This window comes from Ailuropoda melanoleuca, chromosome 6 (genome assembly GCF_002007445.2).
Source record: "Ailuropoda melanoleuca isolate Jingjing chromosome 6, ASM200744v2, whole genome shotgun sequence".
NCBI classification, from domain to species: Eukaryota; Metazoa; Chordata; class Mammalia; order Carnivora; family Ursidae; genus Ailuropoda; species Ailuropoda melanoleuca.
Genome location: NC_048223.1, coordinates 11,857,706 through 11,876,341, shown reverse-complemented (window position 1 = coordinate 11,876,341; position 18,636 = coordinate 11,857,706). Strand labels below are relative to the sequence as shown.

General features: G+C 35.9%; 1 protein-coding gene across 6 annotated transcripts in view; it reads right to left on the bottom strand.

The window, feature by feature from the left end:
• Positions 1–18,636, bottom strand: part of STAG1 (stromal antigen 1) — a 414,808-nt gene that overhangs the window by 280,552 nt on the left and 115,620 nt on the right. For 5 of the 6 annotated variants that reach the window (XM_011231800.3, XM_011231799.3, XM_034661958.1 and 2 more), the window contains 2 exons: positions 15,611–15,723; positions 5,355–5,457 (listed from right to left, as the gene is read on the bottom strand). In XM_011231800.3, the coding sequence (XP_011230102.1) occupies positions 5,355–5,457; positions 15,611–15,639 (132 nt within the window). In that variant the 5' untranslated portion in view covers positions 15,640–15,723. Of the gene's footprint in view, positions 1–5,354; positions 5,458–15,610; positions 15,724–18,636 lie in introns of those variants that run through there. The other variant, XM_034661959.1, reaches the window with a different exon arrangement.

The window sequence follows — 18,636 nt, the reverse complement described above, 5'->3', positions numbered from 1 at the left end:
ATATAATAGACCCCCTTAACTGTGGTTTCACATTCCTCAGTTTGAGTTACTTGCAGTCAACCACACTCCAGAAGCAGGTGATCCTCCTTCTGACTTATCATCAGAAGATCAATAGTAGGCTAACACTGTGACATGATGTCTACATCACGGACCACACTTAATCTCATCATGTAGGCATTTTCTCATCTCACATCATCACAAGAAGGGTGACTGACTACATTACGATAAGGTATTTTGAGAGAGATTCCACGTTCATATAACTTTTATTACAGTATATTATTTTAATTGTTTTTAGTTGTTGTTATTAATCTCTTAATATGCCTAACTTATAAATTAAACTTTATTGGGGCTCCTGGGTGGCTCAGTCGGTTAAGCATCCAACTCTTGATTTCAGCTCAGATTATGATCTCAGGGTCATGAGACTGAACACCACACAGGGCTCTGTGCTGAGCATGCAGACTGCTTGAGATTTTCTCTCTACCTCCCTCTCCCTCTGCTCCTCACCCCACTTAACATGCACATGTGCTCTCTCTAAATAAATAAAATTAAACTTTATCATAGGTATGTATATACAGGGAAAAAACAGTATATATAGAGTTTGTTCCCGTCCACAGTTTCAGGCATCCACTGGGGGATCCCTGTAGATAAGGGGGGAATATTGTACAGGTTTACATATATAAAAATACATATTTACATGTATATGTGTATTTATAGAGGAGAAAATATGATAAACATAGCAAAATGCTAACATGTGGATAATCTGTATGAAGAAATCTGTATAGAAACTTTTTGTAGAATTCTTACAAATTTTCTCTATCTGAAATTATTTCAAAATAAAAGAATTTTAAACACCAGGAAAAAAAGAGTGACAATTTAACAAAATTAAATACCATTCATATATTCAAAGAATATTTACTGAAAGACAGACACTAGTACACAACAGTAAACAAACAAGATAAAAATCCCTACCTTCATGAAGCTTATCTTCTAGTAGGTGGAGACAGACAGTAAGTACATAAGTAAAATGTATACTCTGTTAAATAGAAATCAAGTGTTGTGGAGACAGGGGAACACACACAAACATACACACACAATTACCTTTTTCCATGTGTATAAGTCTCCTTGGGTAGGAGTCAGGATTTGCAATTTAAAATACCACCTCCTTTAGGGGAGGTGACAATAAGAAGATAAGACAGGGCCCTAATACAAGGACCAAGCCTGACAGATTTGAGCAAAAGAATATGATGATGGCTTAAACCAGTTTTGTAGTACAAAATTATTGACTCAATTTGAAAATTGATTAGATAGAATTTGCTGATATACCAAATACAGGTGAGAAAGAAAGCAACAAAGATGACTACAGGTTTAAAGCCTGAGCAACTACAGGGTGGAAGTCACCGTTATGGAAAAGAGGTGGGCAGGGGAAAAGCAACTTGGGAGTTTGGTTTTTTAAACATTGTAGCCCCATTAAATATCTAAAGGAAGAAACTCAACAGACATTTGAGGAATGACTCTGGAGTCCAGGGTAAAGTCCAGCCTGGAGACATAAATCTGGGAGACATAAACTTATACATATTTAAAGTCATGAGACTGGATGTGATCACCAAGGGAGTAGTGTGTGTTGACAAAGGAAATGATGTCTATTACTTGTTAATATAATCGTAGGGTTAGTATAAACATGATAGAGTGTTTGTTTAGAGATCGTTGATCATTTGAGTAGAGAGCTACAATTACGAATATGAATTAGGTGGTTTAATAACAAACAAAAGTCTCTGAAATAATAGCATACCAAAAAGAAATACCAATGAGATGCCCCATAAGAATTTAAAAATGAAAAGAATACTACCCATAGCAGAAAGTCCTTATACTGTTTTCATATGGCTGAGTAAACAAAATCAAAGATCATGAAGTCTTCTTAAAAAATATAAACAGTATTAAAACAGCTAAACAAAGCATGTATCAATCAAAACAGAACTGTCCAAAATGGAGCTAGCTGATTGAAACTGTCTACGTAATCTTCAGAACAGGTACTGGAGCATATGCAAATCTGATCATTCTGACAATTATACCTCTCAATATAAATTAATAGTTCTGGCATTCTGGCATTCTTGATAGAAAGGCTCTGGGAGTTTAAGATACGAGTTCAAAACCTAGCTTTGCCGCTTATGCTGTGTGTGACCTTAGGCAAATTACCACTTCATACTTTTGTTTTCTATTTTGTAAACTGCATATAAGACTATTTCATAGTACTGACGTTACAATTAAATGACATAAATAGCATCAGCTAGTGCAAAGCCAGGGTTGAAATTCAGGAAATTGTGTTGTTTCCAAGAATAAGAAATGGACTTGAGTCAGGTGGAAAAAGTATAGATACCTATGTGAACTAATGAGTATGAAAATATAGACTGAAGTCTAACACAAGTTTCTAGAATGCACTATCCTATCCTGGCAAACTCTTTTTCAGTCCTATAAACATGGGATGAAAATGTACTGTTTACCTATTAGATTATGGAGAAGCAATTTTAGTAAAAATTAAATCATATTTCTAACCACAAAAGAGCTAAATTTGGATATGCATACTCCTTTTCAACAAGAAAAGCAAAAATATTATAGGAATACAGCTATAGACACATCAAAATTAAACAGGTTCTAAAGAAAAACATAATAGCTTGTTGAAGGGGTGATAAATTCTCTTTAGAAAAAAAGGCGTTTTTGAAGAAGGAAGCACTTAATCTGAATCTTATGAAGTTAACAATTTAAATTGGAGGACAGCAAATTCAAGTAAGTAATCATACAGGAAGTTCATTTTCCTACCCTCAAGCAAGTTTAGTCTTATTTTCAATTTGCACCTATAACTCATGAATCCTAGTGAAAACAATGTAACTTCCCTATAGCCTCAGAAAAATCATACAGTGATAGTAAGGAGAACTAGAATAGTCTCCAGCATTTAAGTATAAAACTCTTTCACTTTTCCCAAAATGCTTTCATAAGGAATATTCAACCATCAAATATTCTAACAAAATTGAGAAATACTATAAAGAGTGATTTTAACGTATGTCTTTTCCTCCACAATTTTTTCCTTTTAAATAAAGGTGGAATATAAGAATGTAAAGAAAAATGGTAGACATCATCCCTCTAACCATTTTTTAAATTTAAGATTGCGCTAGAAAATTAAAGGTTATGAAGATTCACTGAAGCTAATTAAAAACCGAGGCAAAGAAACGTGGACAGAACAGAAATAACATAAAAAAAAAGTCTTAAGTCACAAGGACATATTTATAATAACTGGTTAACCTTACCATTAACGTTACCATCAACTGCAACAAGTGGATTTTATTTGCATCATGATTCAAACCAACAAACTATACTTTAAAAATGATAATATTTATGAAATGATTATAAACTTTAAAGTGGTTATTTGGTGATATTTATACCATATTTTTATCTTGAGATATGATAATGATATTTATTGTTAAATAAAAATAAATCAAGTCCTGGGCTGAGAACCTAAATAGACATTTTTCCTACGAAGACATACAGATGACCAACAGACACATGAAAAGATGCTGAACATTAATAATCATCAAGGAAATGCAAATCAAAACCACAATAAGGTATCACATCACACCAGTTAGAATGTCTAATATCAAAAAAAACAAGAAATAACAAGTGCTAGCAAGGATGTGGAGAAAGGGAACTTTCATGTACTGTTAGTGTGAATGTAATTGGTACAGCTACTATGTAATCCAGTACGGAGATTTCTCAAAAAAATTAAAAACAGAAATGCCACATGACCTAGAAATTCCACTACTGGGTATTTACCCAAAGCAAATGAAAATACTAATTCAGAAAGATATATGCACCCCTATGTTCAGTGCAGCATTATTTAAAATAGCTAAGGCACAGAAAAAAACTAAATTGTCCATTGATAGATAAATGGATAAAGGAGATACACAGACACACACAGACACATAGAGACATACACACACACACACACACACACACACACACGAGTATTACTCAGCCATAAAGAAAACTGAAATCTTTCCATCTGTATGGCAAATGGACGGACATCCATACAACATGGATTGATTTATAGGGTATTACACTAAGTAAAATAAGTTAGATGGAGAAAAACAAATACCATATGATTTCATTTATATGTGAAACCTAAAAAACAAAATGAAGACAGGAAGAGATTCATAAATACGGGGAACAAACTAGTGGTTGCCAGATGGGCAGGGGGAGAGTTGGGGGAGTGGTTGATGAGCAAAATAAGCAAAGGGGATTAAGGAGTACAAACTTCCAGTTATAAACTAAATTAGTCATAAGGATAAAATATACACAGCCTAGGGAATATAGTCAATAATACAGAACTAACACTGTACAGTGACAGGTAGTAATTACACTTATCATGGTGACCACTGCATCATAGACAGAATGGTCAAAACACTATGCTGTGCACCTGAAACTAATAAAACATTGTATATCAACTATACTTCAATAAAAAAAATTTTTAAAAGAAAAAGCAAGCCCATATCTTTAAGAAATGCATTCTGAAATATTTACAGATGAAATGATGTCTATATGAACTTGGAATAAAATGGGTAAGAAATAAGGGGTGGAGAAATGAAAGAAGATTAGCCATGACTTGATAGCTGCTGTAGCTAGGTAATGGTTATATGGAGAGTTCATTATAGTATTATGCCTCCCACAAAAAGGAGACTGAAATTTTCCATAATAAGAGCTTTCATAAAATAGGAGGAAAAATTGCTAATACCAAATCCTATCATAAAAATGAGTGCAGAATAGTACAAACCTTAACCCTTGACATGGTGAGTGATACTGTCTCTGAGAGCTCATGCTACCTTAAACTGAACAATGACTGGTATACTCAAAAATAGATAAAGATACCCTCTCAAAGTACGGATATCCAGAGTTCTTCTAAACTTCTCAATCATGTATCAATGAGAATATATTCTGACACTGGGCCAAAATCCCAAACTAATACTACCAAAATGCATACTTAAAGAGCTCACAAGAAATCAGGGTTGCATTTAAAAAGCAGGGAAGTGATAACTAACTACATTTCATTTCATATTAATCATCTTCTCCATGTCTTTCATGGATCATAATTAATTTACAAGTGAAGCAAGGAGAGCAAAAAAGATACTAAAATCAAATTCCTTTTCTGATCATTGTCAATTCAATTCATGAAGAAAAGTTTCCAAAAATCTCTAATATGCCACCAAAATTTTTAAAAAGTATTAACAGAACTAGAATTAACAAACAGCTTATATCAAGCCCCTTTACTCAGTAACCATTACAAGGACAAAGACAAGTATAATACATACTGGAGGCCGACCAGGACGACCCCTTTTTCTTTTTCCTTTGATCTCTGTCTCCTCAAGTTCGCTGCCAGCATCAGAATGGGCAGTAGTTTCATTAGTTGAATCCCTAGAAAATGTGATATATTATTTTAGTGAACAAATTAATTCATATATACAATGCAGTTCTGTTCCACTACTTTCCTTACCTCCTGGAATATGGCTGATATGAAGTGTGCTTTCTTCCACTTCCAGAAAAAATCTTTAGGAAAGTGAAAATGTTATCCTTCCTGCCTGTATCACATAACATTGAGTGACATGAATCCCCAAATTGATAGAGAAACAAAGAAAAGGAAATGATTCTGGAAATGACAGCTGCTATGCAAAATATAAATGAAAATTCAGTTGTAAAAGATGAATTCATCAATACAAAAAAATTAAGTCTTAGGAGGAATTTCATATTTTTAAAAATCATGAAAGTCAATAGTAAAAGTTTAACAACTGGCTCTTCAAAAAAATATGCACATAAACGAACAGAAATGTTACTGATATAAAGGATATATAACAATTTACTGACAATAAAAAAATACACAATATTCTTATTGTAAATTCCATATAACTAATCAATTCACATAAAATGAGAATTTTCCCACTCTTCTATCCAAACCTAACCTTTGGTTTCAAGTGGTGAACAAACATGGTTTTGACATCAAAGATCACTGATAATTTTATTCACTTAATGAATAGGAAACAAGTGAAATGACAGAGATATTTGTTAGAATTTCACTCATCGGTCAGTGGTGTGGGCAACTTCTTTACTGAATCAGTAACAGTTCTCAAATACTAGAAGGATACTTCCTCACTATGTGTGTTATTATGTTGTAATGTCTATAAACCTGATATACCTTTAAATTTAATCTGCATTATTAACAATAACTTTATCACATTAGGTTTACAGACAAATGACAACAATAAATTGAGCCCTGATCTTAGTGTTTCCTGCTTTTCATAATGTAAATACTCCTACCACAATTTCAAACTACCAAAGTGATAACAACAGACTTGAGAAGTAATGAACAGTAGTACACCACTAAAAAGTATTTCTACCATCTACATACAATAGGTGTATATAAAAACTTCAAGAGCGTAAAAACAGTAACATAAAATAATTAGAAAGTAGTGAGTTCTGAGGATTTGTTACTTTTATTTTTAATATAGTTTATTTAATTTTAAGTACATAAAACTTATCTTTTTATAATGACAATGTTAATTTAACTGAGTCACAAAATTCCTGGAAATTTAATGTTATCTATTCAGCTCTCCGGGCTGGCTCTAGCACACCACTGAAAAGATAGAGAGAATATGAACAATAACTTCTTTACTAAATTTTATATCACTAACAGTATAAAGGATATGCATAAAACTGCAAAAGGGAATCAGCGAAGGGGAGTCCAACACACAATCTATTATTTCTCCATCTGCTTCACTGAATGCTCTCAGTATCATTTCCTCTCTGTGTCAATCGCCTAAAGCTCAATTCTTTAGTGTCTGCTACTCTTCTCTCTATACCACACTCTCAGATCTCATCCACTTGATGTATAACTTCTATCACTTCGATACGTTATCAACAGATCGGATCACCCATTTCTCCAAAGAAGACAAAGGGCTAACAGACTCATGAAAAAAATGTTCAACATTACTCAACATCAGAAAAATACAAATAAAAATCAATGAGATACCACCTCACACCAGTCAGAAATGGCTAAAATTAACAACTTAGGAAACAACAGATGTTGGAGAGGACACAGAGAAAGGGGAACCCTCTTACACTGCTGGTGGGAATGCGAACTGGTACGGCCACTCCGGAAAACAGTATGGAGGTTCCTCAAAAAAGTTAAAAAGAGAACTACCCTATGACCCAGCAATTGCACTACTAGGTATTTATCAAAAGGATACAAAAATAGTGATTTGAAGGGGCATATGCACCCCAATGTTTATAGCAGCAATGTCCACAATAGCCAAAGTATGGAAAGAGCCCAAATGTCCATTAATAGATGAATGGATAAAGAAGATGTGGTGTACACACACACACACACACACACACACACATATACACACATATATACATACACACTGGCGTATTACTCAGCCATCAAAACAAATGAAATCTTGCCATTTACAAGGACATGGATGGAACCAGAGGGTATTATGCTAAGCAAAATAAGTCAGTCAGCAAAGTAAGTCACCATATGATTTCATTCATATGTGAAATTTAAGAAACAAAACAGAAGATCATAGCAGAAGGGAAGGAAAAATAAAATAAGATAAAAACAGGGAGGCAAACCATAAGAGACTCTTAACCACAGGAAACAAACAAGGTTGCTGGAGGGGGGATGGGTGGCAGGATGGGGTAAGTGGGTGATGGGCATTAAGGAGGGCGCTTGAGGGGCGCCTGGGTGGCGCAGTCGTTAGGCGTCTGCCTTCGGCTCAGGGCGTGATCCCGGCATTCCAGGATCAAGCCCCACATCAGGCTCCTCCACTATGAGCCTGCTTCTTCCTCTCCCACTCCCCCTGCTGATGTTCCCTCTCTCGTTGGCTGTCTCTCTCTCTGTCAAATAAGTAAATAAAATCTTTATAAAAAAAAAAGGGGGGGGGCGCTTGATGTAAATGAGCACAGGGTGTTATATGCAACTGATGAATCACAAATTCTACCCCTGAAACTAATACTACACTACGTTAATTAAATTGAATTTAAATTAAAAAAAATTTTTTAAGATTTTTTATTTATTTTATTTGACAGAGATAGCCAGTGAGAGAGGGAACACAAGCAGGGGGAGTGGGAGAGGAAGAAGCAGGCTCCCAGCAGAGGAGGCCGATGTGGGACTCAATCCCAGAACGCCGGGATCACGACCTGAGCCGAAGGCAGACACCTAACGACTGTGCTACCCAGGCGTCCCTAAATTTAAAAAAAAAATTTAAACAGACCTGATCATCTGTAATTCAAGAATTTTAAGTCATGTATAACATGCTTCCTTGAATGCCACATCAAATTCACCAAATACCACATATAAAATTAAGTCAGCACTGACTTATTTCTAGCTCTCTGCTCATACAATTAACTGATTTATTTAGTTAATGCATGAGGGTACTTTAAGTTGTTATGCAAATTTATCATGATCACCGCTATCCTGTCTTACTCAGATTCCTAGAATCATATCAATCTTCCTCTTGTGCCATTAGCTAATAAGTGTTCCCAAGTTGTCCTCCATATTCTTTCCATGATTATTACCATAATCACCACAACCTGAATTAATCTCAACTTATCTAAATTTCTATTTCCCTCATGCAAGGCATTCTGTATGACATATTCCACAGGTAAATGTAGAGAAGAGGCCACATCAAAGAGGGTAGGAAAGGCAAAGACTTGCAGGGAGCCAAACAGACCCACTGTGTGAGGGCGGGAAGTCACAGGCACAGACAGGAGAGTAGAACAGACACCACACCAGGCACACGAGGCACCCCAGGCATGGAGGACCCACACTAGGAAGACTAATCACCATAACATCTGGCTTTAAAAACCAGAGGGGCTTAACTTTGCAAGTTCTAACACTGGGGCTTATCACTGGGGCTTAACACCAGGAACTTTAAAAATCAGGAGTCTGCCTCTGGGAGAGCTCGAGGGCAATAGGAAGGAGAGTCCCTGCCCTTAAAAAAAAAAGGCATGAAACAGCATAACAGCCAGCCCCGGAGAGATAAAGAACAGAAGGAGCAGTCTGAAAAACTTGGGTTAAGGGGGGAGATTTGTTTACTAATCTCAGAGCACATGCTGGAGGGGTAGGGACCTTTGGGAGACTTCTCCAAGAACAAAAGAGCTGGCAGGTGCCATTTCCCTTCCTATCTTTCAGCCTAGATACATGGATACATACAGAACCAGTACAAACACACTCTCCATCTAGCTTGCTAACAGTGCCCTCACCCCACGCTTTCCTGTGGACCCACCCCCTCTAGCCCCACCTCCACAGGAGTCTATCCAAAGCTGTGCCACAGGCATAGGAGTGTGCAAGCAGCCCCAACAGGGACTAGGAACACCCCGAAAGTGACTCCTGCCCTAGATAAAGGGGAAGAAAACACACATACCAGTTTGATTGCAGCCCTGGCAAGGGCCTGGGGGCATACAGCTGGTCTGACTGCAGGCCTTCCCCACCAATGAAAGCTTCACATGGGTCAACACAGGGAGAGCACCCTGCAGTTTGGTGCTACTGCAGCTCTGGCAAATGCGTGGTCTGACCTAACTCAATCCCAGGGTCACCCAGATAAATAAGCACACTAATAACAAAGAGACAAACCCTGCCCATGACGGGCAGAAAGAGCCATTACAGAGAACCAGACTGAAGGCAAAGGCAGCTCAGCCACAAAAGGTGTATACAACACTCAAAGGAGACACCCCTGAAATCAAAGGTTTGGGTGAAGAGGGGACACTGCATTGTAGGGTACTACAGAATCTCTTATTCACAAAGCCATTACTTTCGATAGGAGAAGATGTAGGTGACTTTCCTAAAACACAGAAACAGAGAGAGTTAGAAAAAATGAGGAGAGACAGAGGAATATGTCACAAATAAAAGAACAGGACAAAATCACAGCTAGAGCCCTAAAATGAAATGGAGGTAATATGCCTGAGAGAAGATTTAAAGTAATAGTCATAAAGATACTCACTAGATTTGAGAAAAGAATAGAGGATCTCAAAGAGAGCCTTAATGAAGAGATAGAAAATATAAAAAAGAACCAATCAGAGATGAAGAACTCAGTAACTGAAATTAAAAATACATTACAAAGAATAAATAGTAGACTAGAGGAAGCAGAAGAATGTATCAGTGACTTGGAGGACAGATTAATGGAAAGCAATGACACTGAACAGGAGAGAGGAAAAAATAATAAAAATAAATGAAAACAGACTTAAGCGGGACGCCTGGATGGCTCGGTTAAGCATTTGCCTTCGGCTTAGGTCATGATCCTGGGGTCCTGGGATCAAGCCCCACGTCGAGCTCCCTATTCAGTGGGGAGCCTGCTTCTCCCTCTGCCTGCCACTCCTCCTGCTTGTGTGCTCTCGCTCTCTCTCTCTGACAAATAGATAAATAAAAACTTCAAAATAAAAGACATAAGGAACTCAGTGACACCAATACGCATAATATTTGCATTACAGCGATCCCAGAAAAAGGAAGGAGAGAAAAGTGGGCATAAAATTTATCTGAAGAAGTAATAGCTGAAAGCTTTCTGAATCTGGGGAAGGAAACAGAAATCCACATCCAGGAGGCACAGAGAGCCCCCCAAAAAATCAACCCAAGGAGGTGCCCACCAAGACACAAAGTAATTAAAATGGTAATAAAGAGAGTATTTTAAAAGCAGCAAGAGAAAAGGAAATAATCACATACAAGAAAACCCCACCAGGCAATCGGCCGATTTTTCAGCAGCAACTTTGCAGACCAAATGAGAGTGGCATAATATACTGGGCCACTGAAAGAAGTGCTGAAGGGAAAAAACTTGCAACCAAGAATACTCGATCCAGCAAGGCTATCATTCAGAAGAAAAGGATAAATAAAGAGTTTCCCAGACACACAAAAGTTAAAGGAGGTCATGACTACTAAAGCAGGCTTACAAGAAATGTTAAAGGGGACATTTTGAGTAGAAAGGAAATACCATAAAGCAAGAGTAAGAAAAGTAGGACACAGTAAAAATAAGTATGTCTATAAAAATCAGTCAAGGGATTCACAAAAGCACTGAATCACTATATTTTACCCTGAAACTACTAGAACAATGTATTTTCATTACAATGGAATGAAAGTTTTTAGAAAACATTTTTAAAAATAAAATTAAAGTTATAAGTAATATTGATCCAGTCCAGGGCTACATAGTATATGTATTAGGCTTGGGGGTCTTACAGTCTCTCTGTCTACTATTCAACTCTACCATCATAGCCTGAATGCTGCCATATATAATATGTAAGTGAATGGATGTGTCTATAGTCCAATAATATTCATAAAAGCAGGAATCTGAGCCACTAGCAGTAGTCAATTCCTGATCTAGTTCATCTTATTCATCTCCACTAAAGAATAAAAAATCATACTGCATTTTTCCTCAATATAGACCAATTATGTTTACATATACTGTGTGCTATTTATATACATTATCTAGAATAAACATGCACAAAAAACTTGTAAGAAAACATATTATATCAATACAGACAAATGAAAGATCTGAAAATGTGATAATCTTGTCCACAGTCACATACCTAGCAAGTGGCACAGTCCACTTAGATCTCAAGGTAAACCTGAATTCTCTATCTCCATGTCAGGATAACAGACTGCAAATATTATGTTTTCTTTTTCCCTTGTGTGGAGAGAATCTACTAGGGCTTTTGATGCTTTAAATCAGAAAGTAACTATAGGAACATGTTTGTTCTAGCATATAATATGTAACCCATTGGTGAAAAAAATTTATCCTTGAGCACTAAAACTTAACTGATAGAAAGGTACAATTTATTTTCTAATTCTGCCAACTACAGCCTATTTAAACGGCGATGGTTATTACCAACAAATTACTAACACGTTCCAATTAGTATATGTATATGTGTATTTATTAGAATATACGATAATATAATTTTTTTTTACTTCAAGCAATAGTGAGGATATAAGAATACCAGGAAGAGCTTCATATTACCACACCCCCTAACTCTGAATCCCAATCTGAAGAATAACATTATTAACAGTTTGACCACTACCCTGCCATAAATATATATGTTTTTGCATATATAAATACATACCAAAATATGCCTTACTTATTTTATTGTTTTACTTTCTTTTTCTAACTATATTTCCATTAAATATTTTTTAATTAATAAGAATCTTCCATACAATTACAATGAATTCCAGAATAGTACTCTACATAATACATATTAAATTTATTTAATTACTTCCCTGTCAGTGAGCACTTAGACTATCTCTAGCTTTTAAACTATTAAAGAGCTAGAACAATTGTCCTTGTACAGTAACTCTTATTATACAGTAATGAATTTCTCTCTAGGACAGACACAGAATCCTTGATCAAAAATTCAAACTTTAAAAAAAAAAAATTCAAACTTTGACCAACTGCTGCAAAAAACCTACAAAAACCCTGCCAATGGCTAATGTTCACATTTATAATACTACCAGACAGAAGTTAAGAGAATGGAAGAACCAGATCAAATATTATAAGAATGAATTTTAAGAACTCTCTAAATTCTGTCTACCTCTCTCCATTTCCACTGTAATCACTCCAGTTCAAGTTGTCAATATAACTGGCTTTCATACTGCAATATGCTCCTCTAACAAGTCTTCTTGCTTCTACTGTTGCCCCTCCCAAATATTCACTATACTACCCTAAGAGTGATTTTCTAAATCTCTCCCATGCATTTCTTCCATGCTTAAAATCCTAAAGTGACTTCTTGCTATCCCTAAGAAGAAAAACTCAAAATTCCTAATATCATTTAATCAGTTCCCTGTATAATATAGCCCCACTTTACTCACAAACTTTAATCTCATGTCACTGTCCATCCCAACCCTGAAAAAATAAAAAAGAGAAAGAATGGCTTTATTTTAGTCTCTCAAACATACCATGATTCCTCCTAACTCAGAGTCTCTGTACATACCATTCCTTCAATCTGAAATTAATACCCTGATCTCTTCTTTCCAAACCTTTCTTCTGCATCAGAGTTAAGCTCAACTGTCTTTTCCATTGAAAAGTAGACTAAATCAAGGCATGTGGTAAAATTCTCACAAAATTCTCTAATTCACCTTCCTAGCACCCACAATGGCAGATCTATAGATTTTGTGATTATTTCATTAATACCTATTTATATAAGCTTCATGACAACACAGACTGAATCTCTACTACATGCTATTTCTCCCCAGAACTTGACATATCTTCAGATACTATGTAGCAGAATATAAAAATATGTGGTAACTGATAATATTTCACAATGCCTAACAGTGAACACCACTAAGGTGACAAATTCATCAGTGATAATAATATCTAAGTAAGCTAAGAAGTAACAAGGTCACAAAAAAATTAAAAAAAAAATAAAAAACAAGGTCACTCACTGGAATTACCTTTTTTGTGTCTACTTATAATAATCATTAATCAACTAAACATTAAGAATTGCTTGGTCAAAATATTTTGTTTTTGAGGAGGCTGTAGAGATCAATTTATTTTCTCCCTCTTTTTTGTTTTTTTTTTTAATAATTATGTTTTTTTAAAAGATTTTATTTATTTATTCGACAGAGACAGAGACAGCCAGCAAGAGAGGGAACACAAGCAGGGGCAGTGGGAGAGGAAGAAGCAGGCTCATTGCAGAAGAGCCTGATGTGGGGCTCGATCCTATAACACCGGGACCACGCCCTGAGCCGAAGGCAGACGCTTAACCGCTGTGCCACCCAGGCGCCCCTCTCCCTCTTTTTTTGAAGTAGGCTCCACACCCAGCATGGAGCCCAACTTGGGGCTTCAACTCAACCCTGAAATCAAAAGTCAGACACTCAACCAACTGAGCCACACAGGTGCCCCAATTGGGATCAATTCTAATATACTGCCTTCACTTTACAAATGATGGAAACTGAAGTTTACAAATACTAAGAAATATATTTCCTTCCACTTACAATGCAGACATGGTACTGCTGGCTGGCTGGATTAAACAAGGTAATATATGCTGCTACAATATCTGTCAAAATCCTCAGAGAACTGGACGCCCCCAATAAATGCTCCTTAGATCTCAACTTGGCCAAGAGTACAATCTCCCACTGACAGATTGAAAGCAAAGTTCGTTTACCCACCTAACATATCACCACTATCCAATACCCATAATCATAATATAGGTTTACATTTTAATGGAAAAAATTCAGTTACTCACCAAAAAATGACGTTAAATACTAGTATGTCAATATAACTTCTCTTTAAATACAACGTGTATTTAAATACAACCTCTGCTCCATATTTAATCAAAGAAATATTTCTAATGGGCCTACCTAATACCTAATAATATAAAATAAAAATGTGCAGTTTTGTCAGAAACAAGGGTTATAAAACACTATGTTAAGTATGGTGCTAGAAGAAAAGCAAAGAACATTACAGGACCACAGGAGGAAACCTACCCTAACTTTTGAGGGGAAAGAAGAGTTTTGCTGGAGGCATGACACATCAGCTAAGACCTACAGGATTAGTGAGCCTGCAGGTAAGAGCAGAGGTAAGAAGGCACTGCTGGCAGGACAAAGATTTTAAAAAAAGAAAGAAAATATTATGTGGAGAACTCCAAAATTATTTAGGAAGTATTAAGACACACGAGTTAAGTAATTTGAAAGGACTTAAATTTTATCTCCTATATTTAGGGGGGAAAGGGATAGGTTTTTCAAGCATGTAAAGAAATTTAGACAGCTCTTTTTGTCTTGGATACCTGAAGGGAAAAAAAAAAAAAAAAGGCCAGGAAACCAATTAAAAGGTGCCCACAATCTCGTGGGAAAGAAGTATATAAATGAACTGGGGTAATAAAGATATAAATAATTACATAAACTGTTGATCGCTTTCATTATATCTAAACCATTGTTCTCATATAGGATCACAGTATGTGGATTCCTAATTTGCATCCTGATGAAACCTACAGAAGGGAAAGTATCTGCTACTACATATTTCCCAAAGAATACAAAATAAGACTCAATTCTAGATCCATCCTACAACTCCAACAAATCTAATGAGATGCTACCAGAAATGCCAATGCAACCAGAATGGCCCAAAAATCACTATCTCAAGAAAAGAAGGTGGGGGAGGTTAGAGGGTATGTGTTGGAGAAACAGTATGATATAACTTCTGTAAATGGTCCCACGAAATATTTACAGTTTGCAGGCAATTCATTCTCTATCACAATTTGTAGCACAAAAGCAGTCAAACAATTTGTAAAAGAGTAAGTATGACTCTGTACCAATAACACTTTATTTATAAAGAACACGCAGCATGCCAGATTTGGTCCACGGGTCACAGTGTGCTGACCCCTGATAAGGAGAGTAACATTTTCTTTGCTTAATACCACAAAAATACTGATATTACAATAGCAAGGGCCATGCACAGATATGGTAATTATACAATCTAACAGCTGTTTGATTTCGGACATACTGCTCAACTATCAGAGAACCTACTTGTGTGTCTCATTAAAGCATTTCATACACAAAAATGTCATTTAAAAAAAAAAAGAAAGCTGCAATACTTACTGTAACACTGGTAACTCTGAAGTAATCATTGCTGAAGAGGTCTTTCCAACAATGCAGCAAAAGAATCAAGTGCTGTACAACTCAAAACTTTTTAAATAACCTCAAAGTCAATCCTGTTAATTCAAAAAAAAAAAAGAAGACAATTATTTTATTTCCAGCTTTACTGAAGTATAACTGACAAATAACATTGTATGATATTTAAAGCATACATGATGATTCTATATACGTATACATTGTAAAGGACTCCTCCCCATGAAATTAATTAACATATCCATCACCTCACAAATGAAGGTGGGAATACTGCTATCCACCTTACAGAAATAAAAAGATTATTAGAATGGACAGCTGTATGCCAATAAATTATATAACCCATTGTTAAATGGACAAATTCCTAGAAACACACAAATTGCCAAAACTGGCTTAAGAAAAATAGAAAATCTGAACAGATTATACTGATGTAAAAATCCTAAAAACAAAAACCTAGCAAACAGAATCCAACTACATACTGAACGTAATATATGCCATGGGCAAATGGGATTTATTCCAGGAACGCAAGAGTGGTTCAACTTAGAAACATCGGTCGAGTTAATACATTAATAGAAAGAAAGAAAAATGAACTATATGATCATCTCAAATTACTACAGAAAGCATCTGGCAAAATCTCAAGGGAAACCAAAAAGCCAAATACTCTTTCGTAATAAAAATATTTTAAAAACTAAAAAGGGAACTTTCTTAATATGATAAAGGGCACTTATGAAGAAAAATAGGTAGCTTCATTAATGGTGAAAGACTAAAATAAAAGCTTTCCCCCTAAAATCAGGAAGAAAACAACAATGTCCATTTTCACCACACCTTTAAAAATGTACCACTGTATGTTCTAGCAAGAGACAAGAGACAATTAGGCAAGAAAGAGACATGAATTACATCCAAACAGAAAAGAATTGTGTTATCTCCACTCACAGACAGCATAATAGTTTATGTACAGGAAATCTCAGAGAATCAACAGCAACATAATACTAGTAAAGAAAAGTTTCAGGGTGCAAATAACATACAAAAATCAATTGTGTTTATTAGAACTAATAAATTTATCAATGTTGCAAGATACAAAAATATGAAAACAATTGGTTGTGTTTTTGTACACTAACAATGAACAAATCAAGAAGGAAATAAGGGAAAATTTTCCATTTGTAATATTATCAGAAAAAATAAAGTAATCAAAAATAAACAACCAGGGCATCTGGGTGGCTCAGTTAAGCGTCTACCTTCAGCTCAGGCCATGATCCCAGTGTCCTGGGATCAAGTCCGGCATCAGGCTCCCTGCTCAGCAAGGAGTCTGCTTCTCCCTCTCCCTTTGCCCCTCTGCCTGCTCCTGCTCTCTCTCTCAATTAAATAAATAAATCTTTTTTTAAAATGTTTAAAACATAATAAAAAATAAACAACCAGGGTGAAAGACCTGTATGCTAAAAACTAAAAACACTGCTGAGAGAAATGAAAGACGACACCGATAAATGGAAAGACATCCACTGTTCATGAATAGGAAAACTTATTATTGTTAGGCAGTCAACACTATCCAAAACAATGTACAGATTCAATGCAATTGCTATCAATATCCCAAATACATTTCTGCAGAAATAGAAAATTCCATCCAAAAGCTGTATCTAATGTCAAAGAAGAGACTCTTAAAAGCCAAGACAACACTGAAAAAGACCAAAGCTGCAAGTCTCATACTTCCTGACTTCAAAACGTACCACAAAGTGACAATAATCAAGACTGTGTTTCTAGCACAAAGACAAACAAAGAACAATGGAAGAGATCCCAGAAATAAACCCTCACACATACTGTCAAATGAATTTTCACAAGGGTGCCAAAACCATGCAACATGGAAAGGACAGACTTTTCAACAAATGATACTAGTAAGAGTGGACATTCACATACTAATGATTAAGTTGTACCCTGACCATACGTCATATACAAAAATTAACTCAAAATAGATCAAACATCTAAATGTAAATGCTAAACTATTAAACTCTTTTTCAGAAAACATAGAGCAAAAGCTTTATGACATTCTATGTGGCATTAATTTCTTACATATGACACCAAAAGCACAGGCAGCAAGAGAAAAAATAGATAAGATGAAATCAGAAACTTGTGGGGGCACCTGGGTGGCTCGGTTGGCTGAGTGTCCGTCTCTTGGTTTTGGCTCAGGTTGTGATCTCATGAGTCATGGGATCAAGGCCCTGTAGGCTCTGCACTCAGCAGGGAGTCTGCTTGGGATTCTCTCTCCTCTCCCTCTGCTCCTCCTCTGCTCATAGGCGGACGCGCACACTCTCTCTCTCAAATAAGTAAGTGTTTAAAAAAACCCAGAAAATTCTGTGCATCAAAGGACACTATCAAGAGAGTAAAAAAGAAAGCAGAGGGGAGCCCGGTGGCACAGTTGATTATAGCTTCCGACTCTTGGTTTTGGCTCAGGTCGTGATCTTGGGGCTGTGTGTTTAGAATGACTAAAATTTAAAAGACCATTTCAAGTGTTGGTGAGGAGACAGAAGAATGGGAAATTTCACAAATGGCTAAAGGGAATGAAAAATAGCATAAACCCTTTCAAAAAAGGGTTGGCAGTTCCTTAAAAAGTTATACATATATTAGTCATGACTAAGCAACGTCTCTCCTCGGTATTTGTCCAAGTGAAAAGAAAGCTTACATTCATACAAAAACATATATTCAAATGTTTATAGCAGCTTTATTCATAATTCCCAAAAGCTGGAAACATCCCCCAAAACTGCCTAAAGCAAATGACTAGATATATAATATGGTACATCTACACAATGAAATACTATCAAAAAATTAAAAGGAAGACTGCTACTGATTGATATATGCCACAATATTGGTGAATCTCAAGTGCACAAACTATATACATATTATATAATTCCATTTATGAGATATTACGGAAAAGTACAAAGACAGAGAACAGGTCAGTGGTTGTTAGGGGTTGAGGGAGAAGAGGACTGACTAAAAAGAGAGGCGTAATA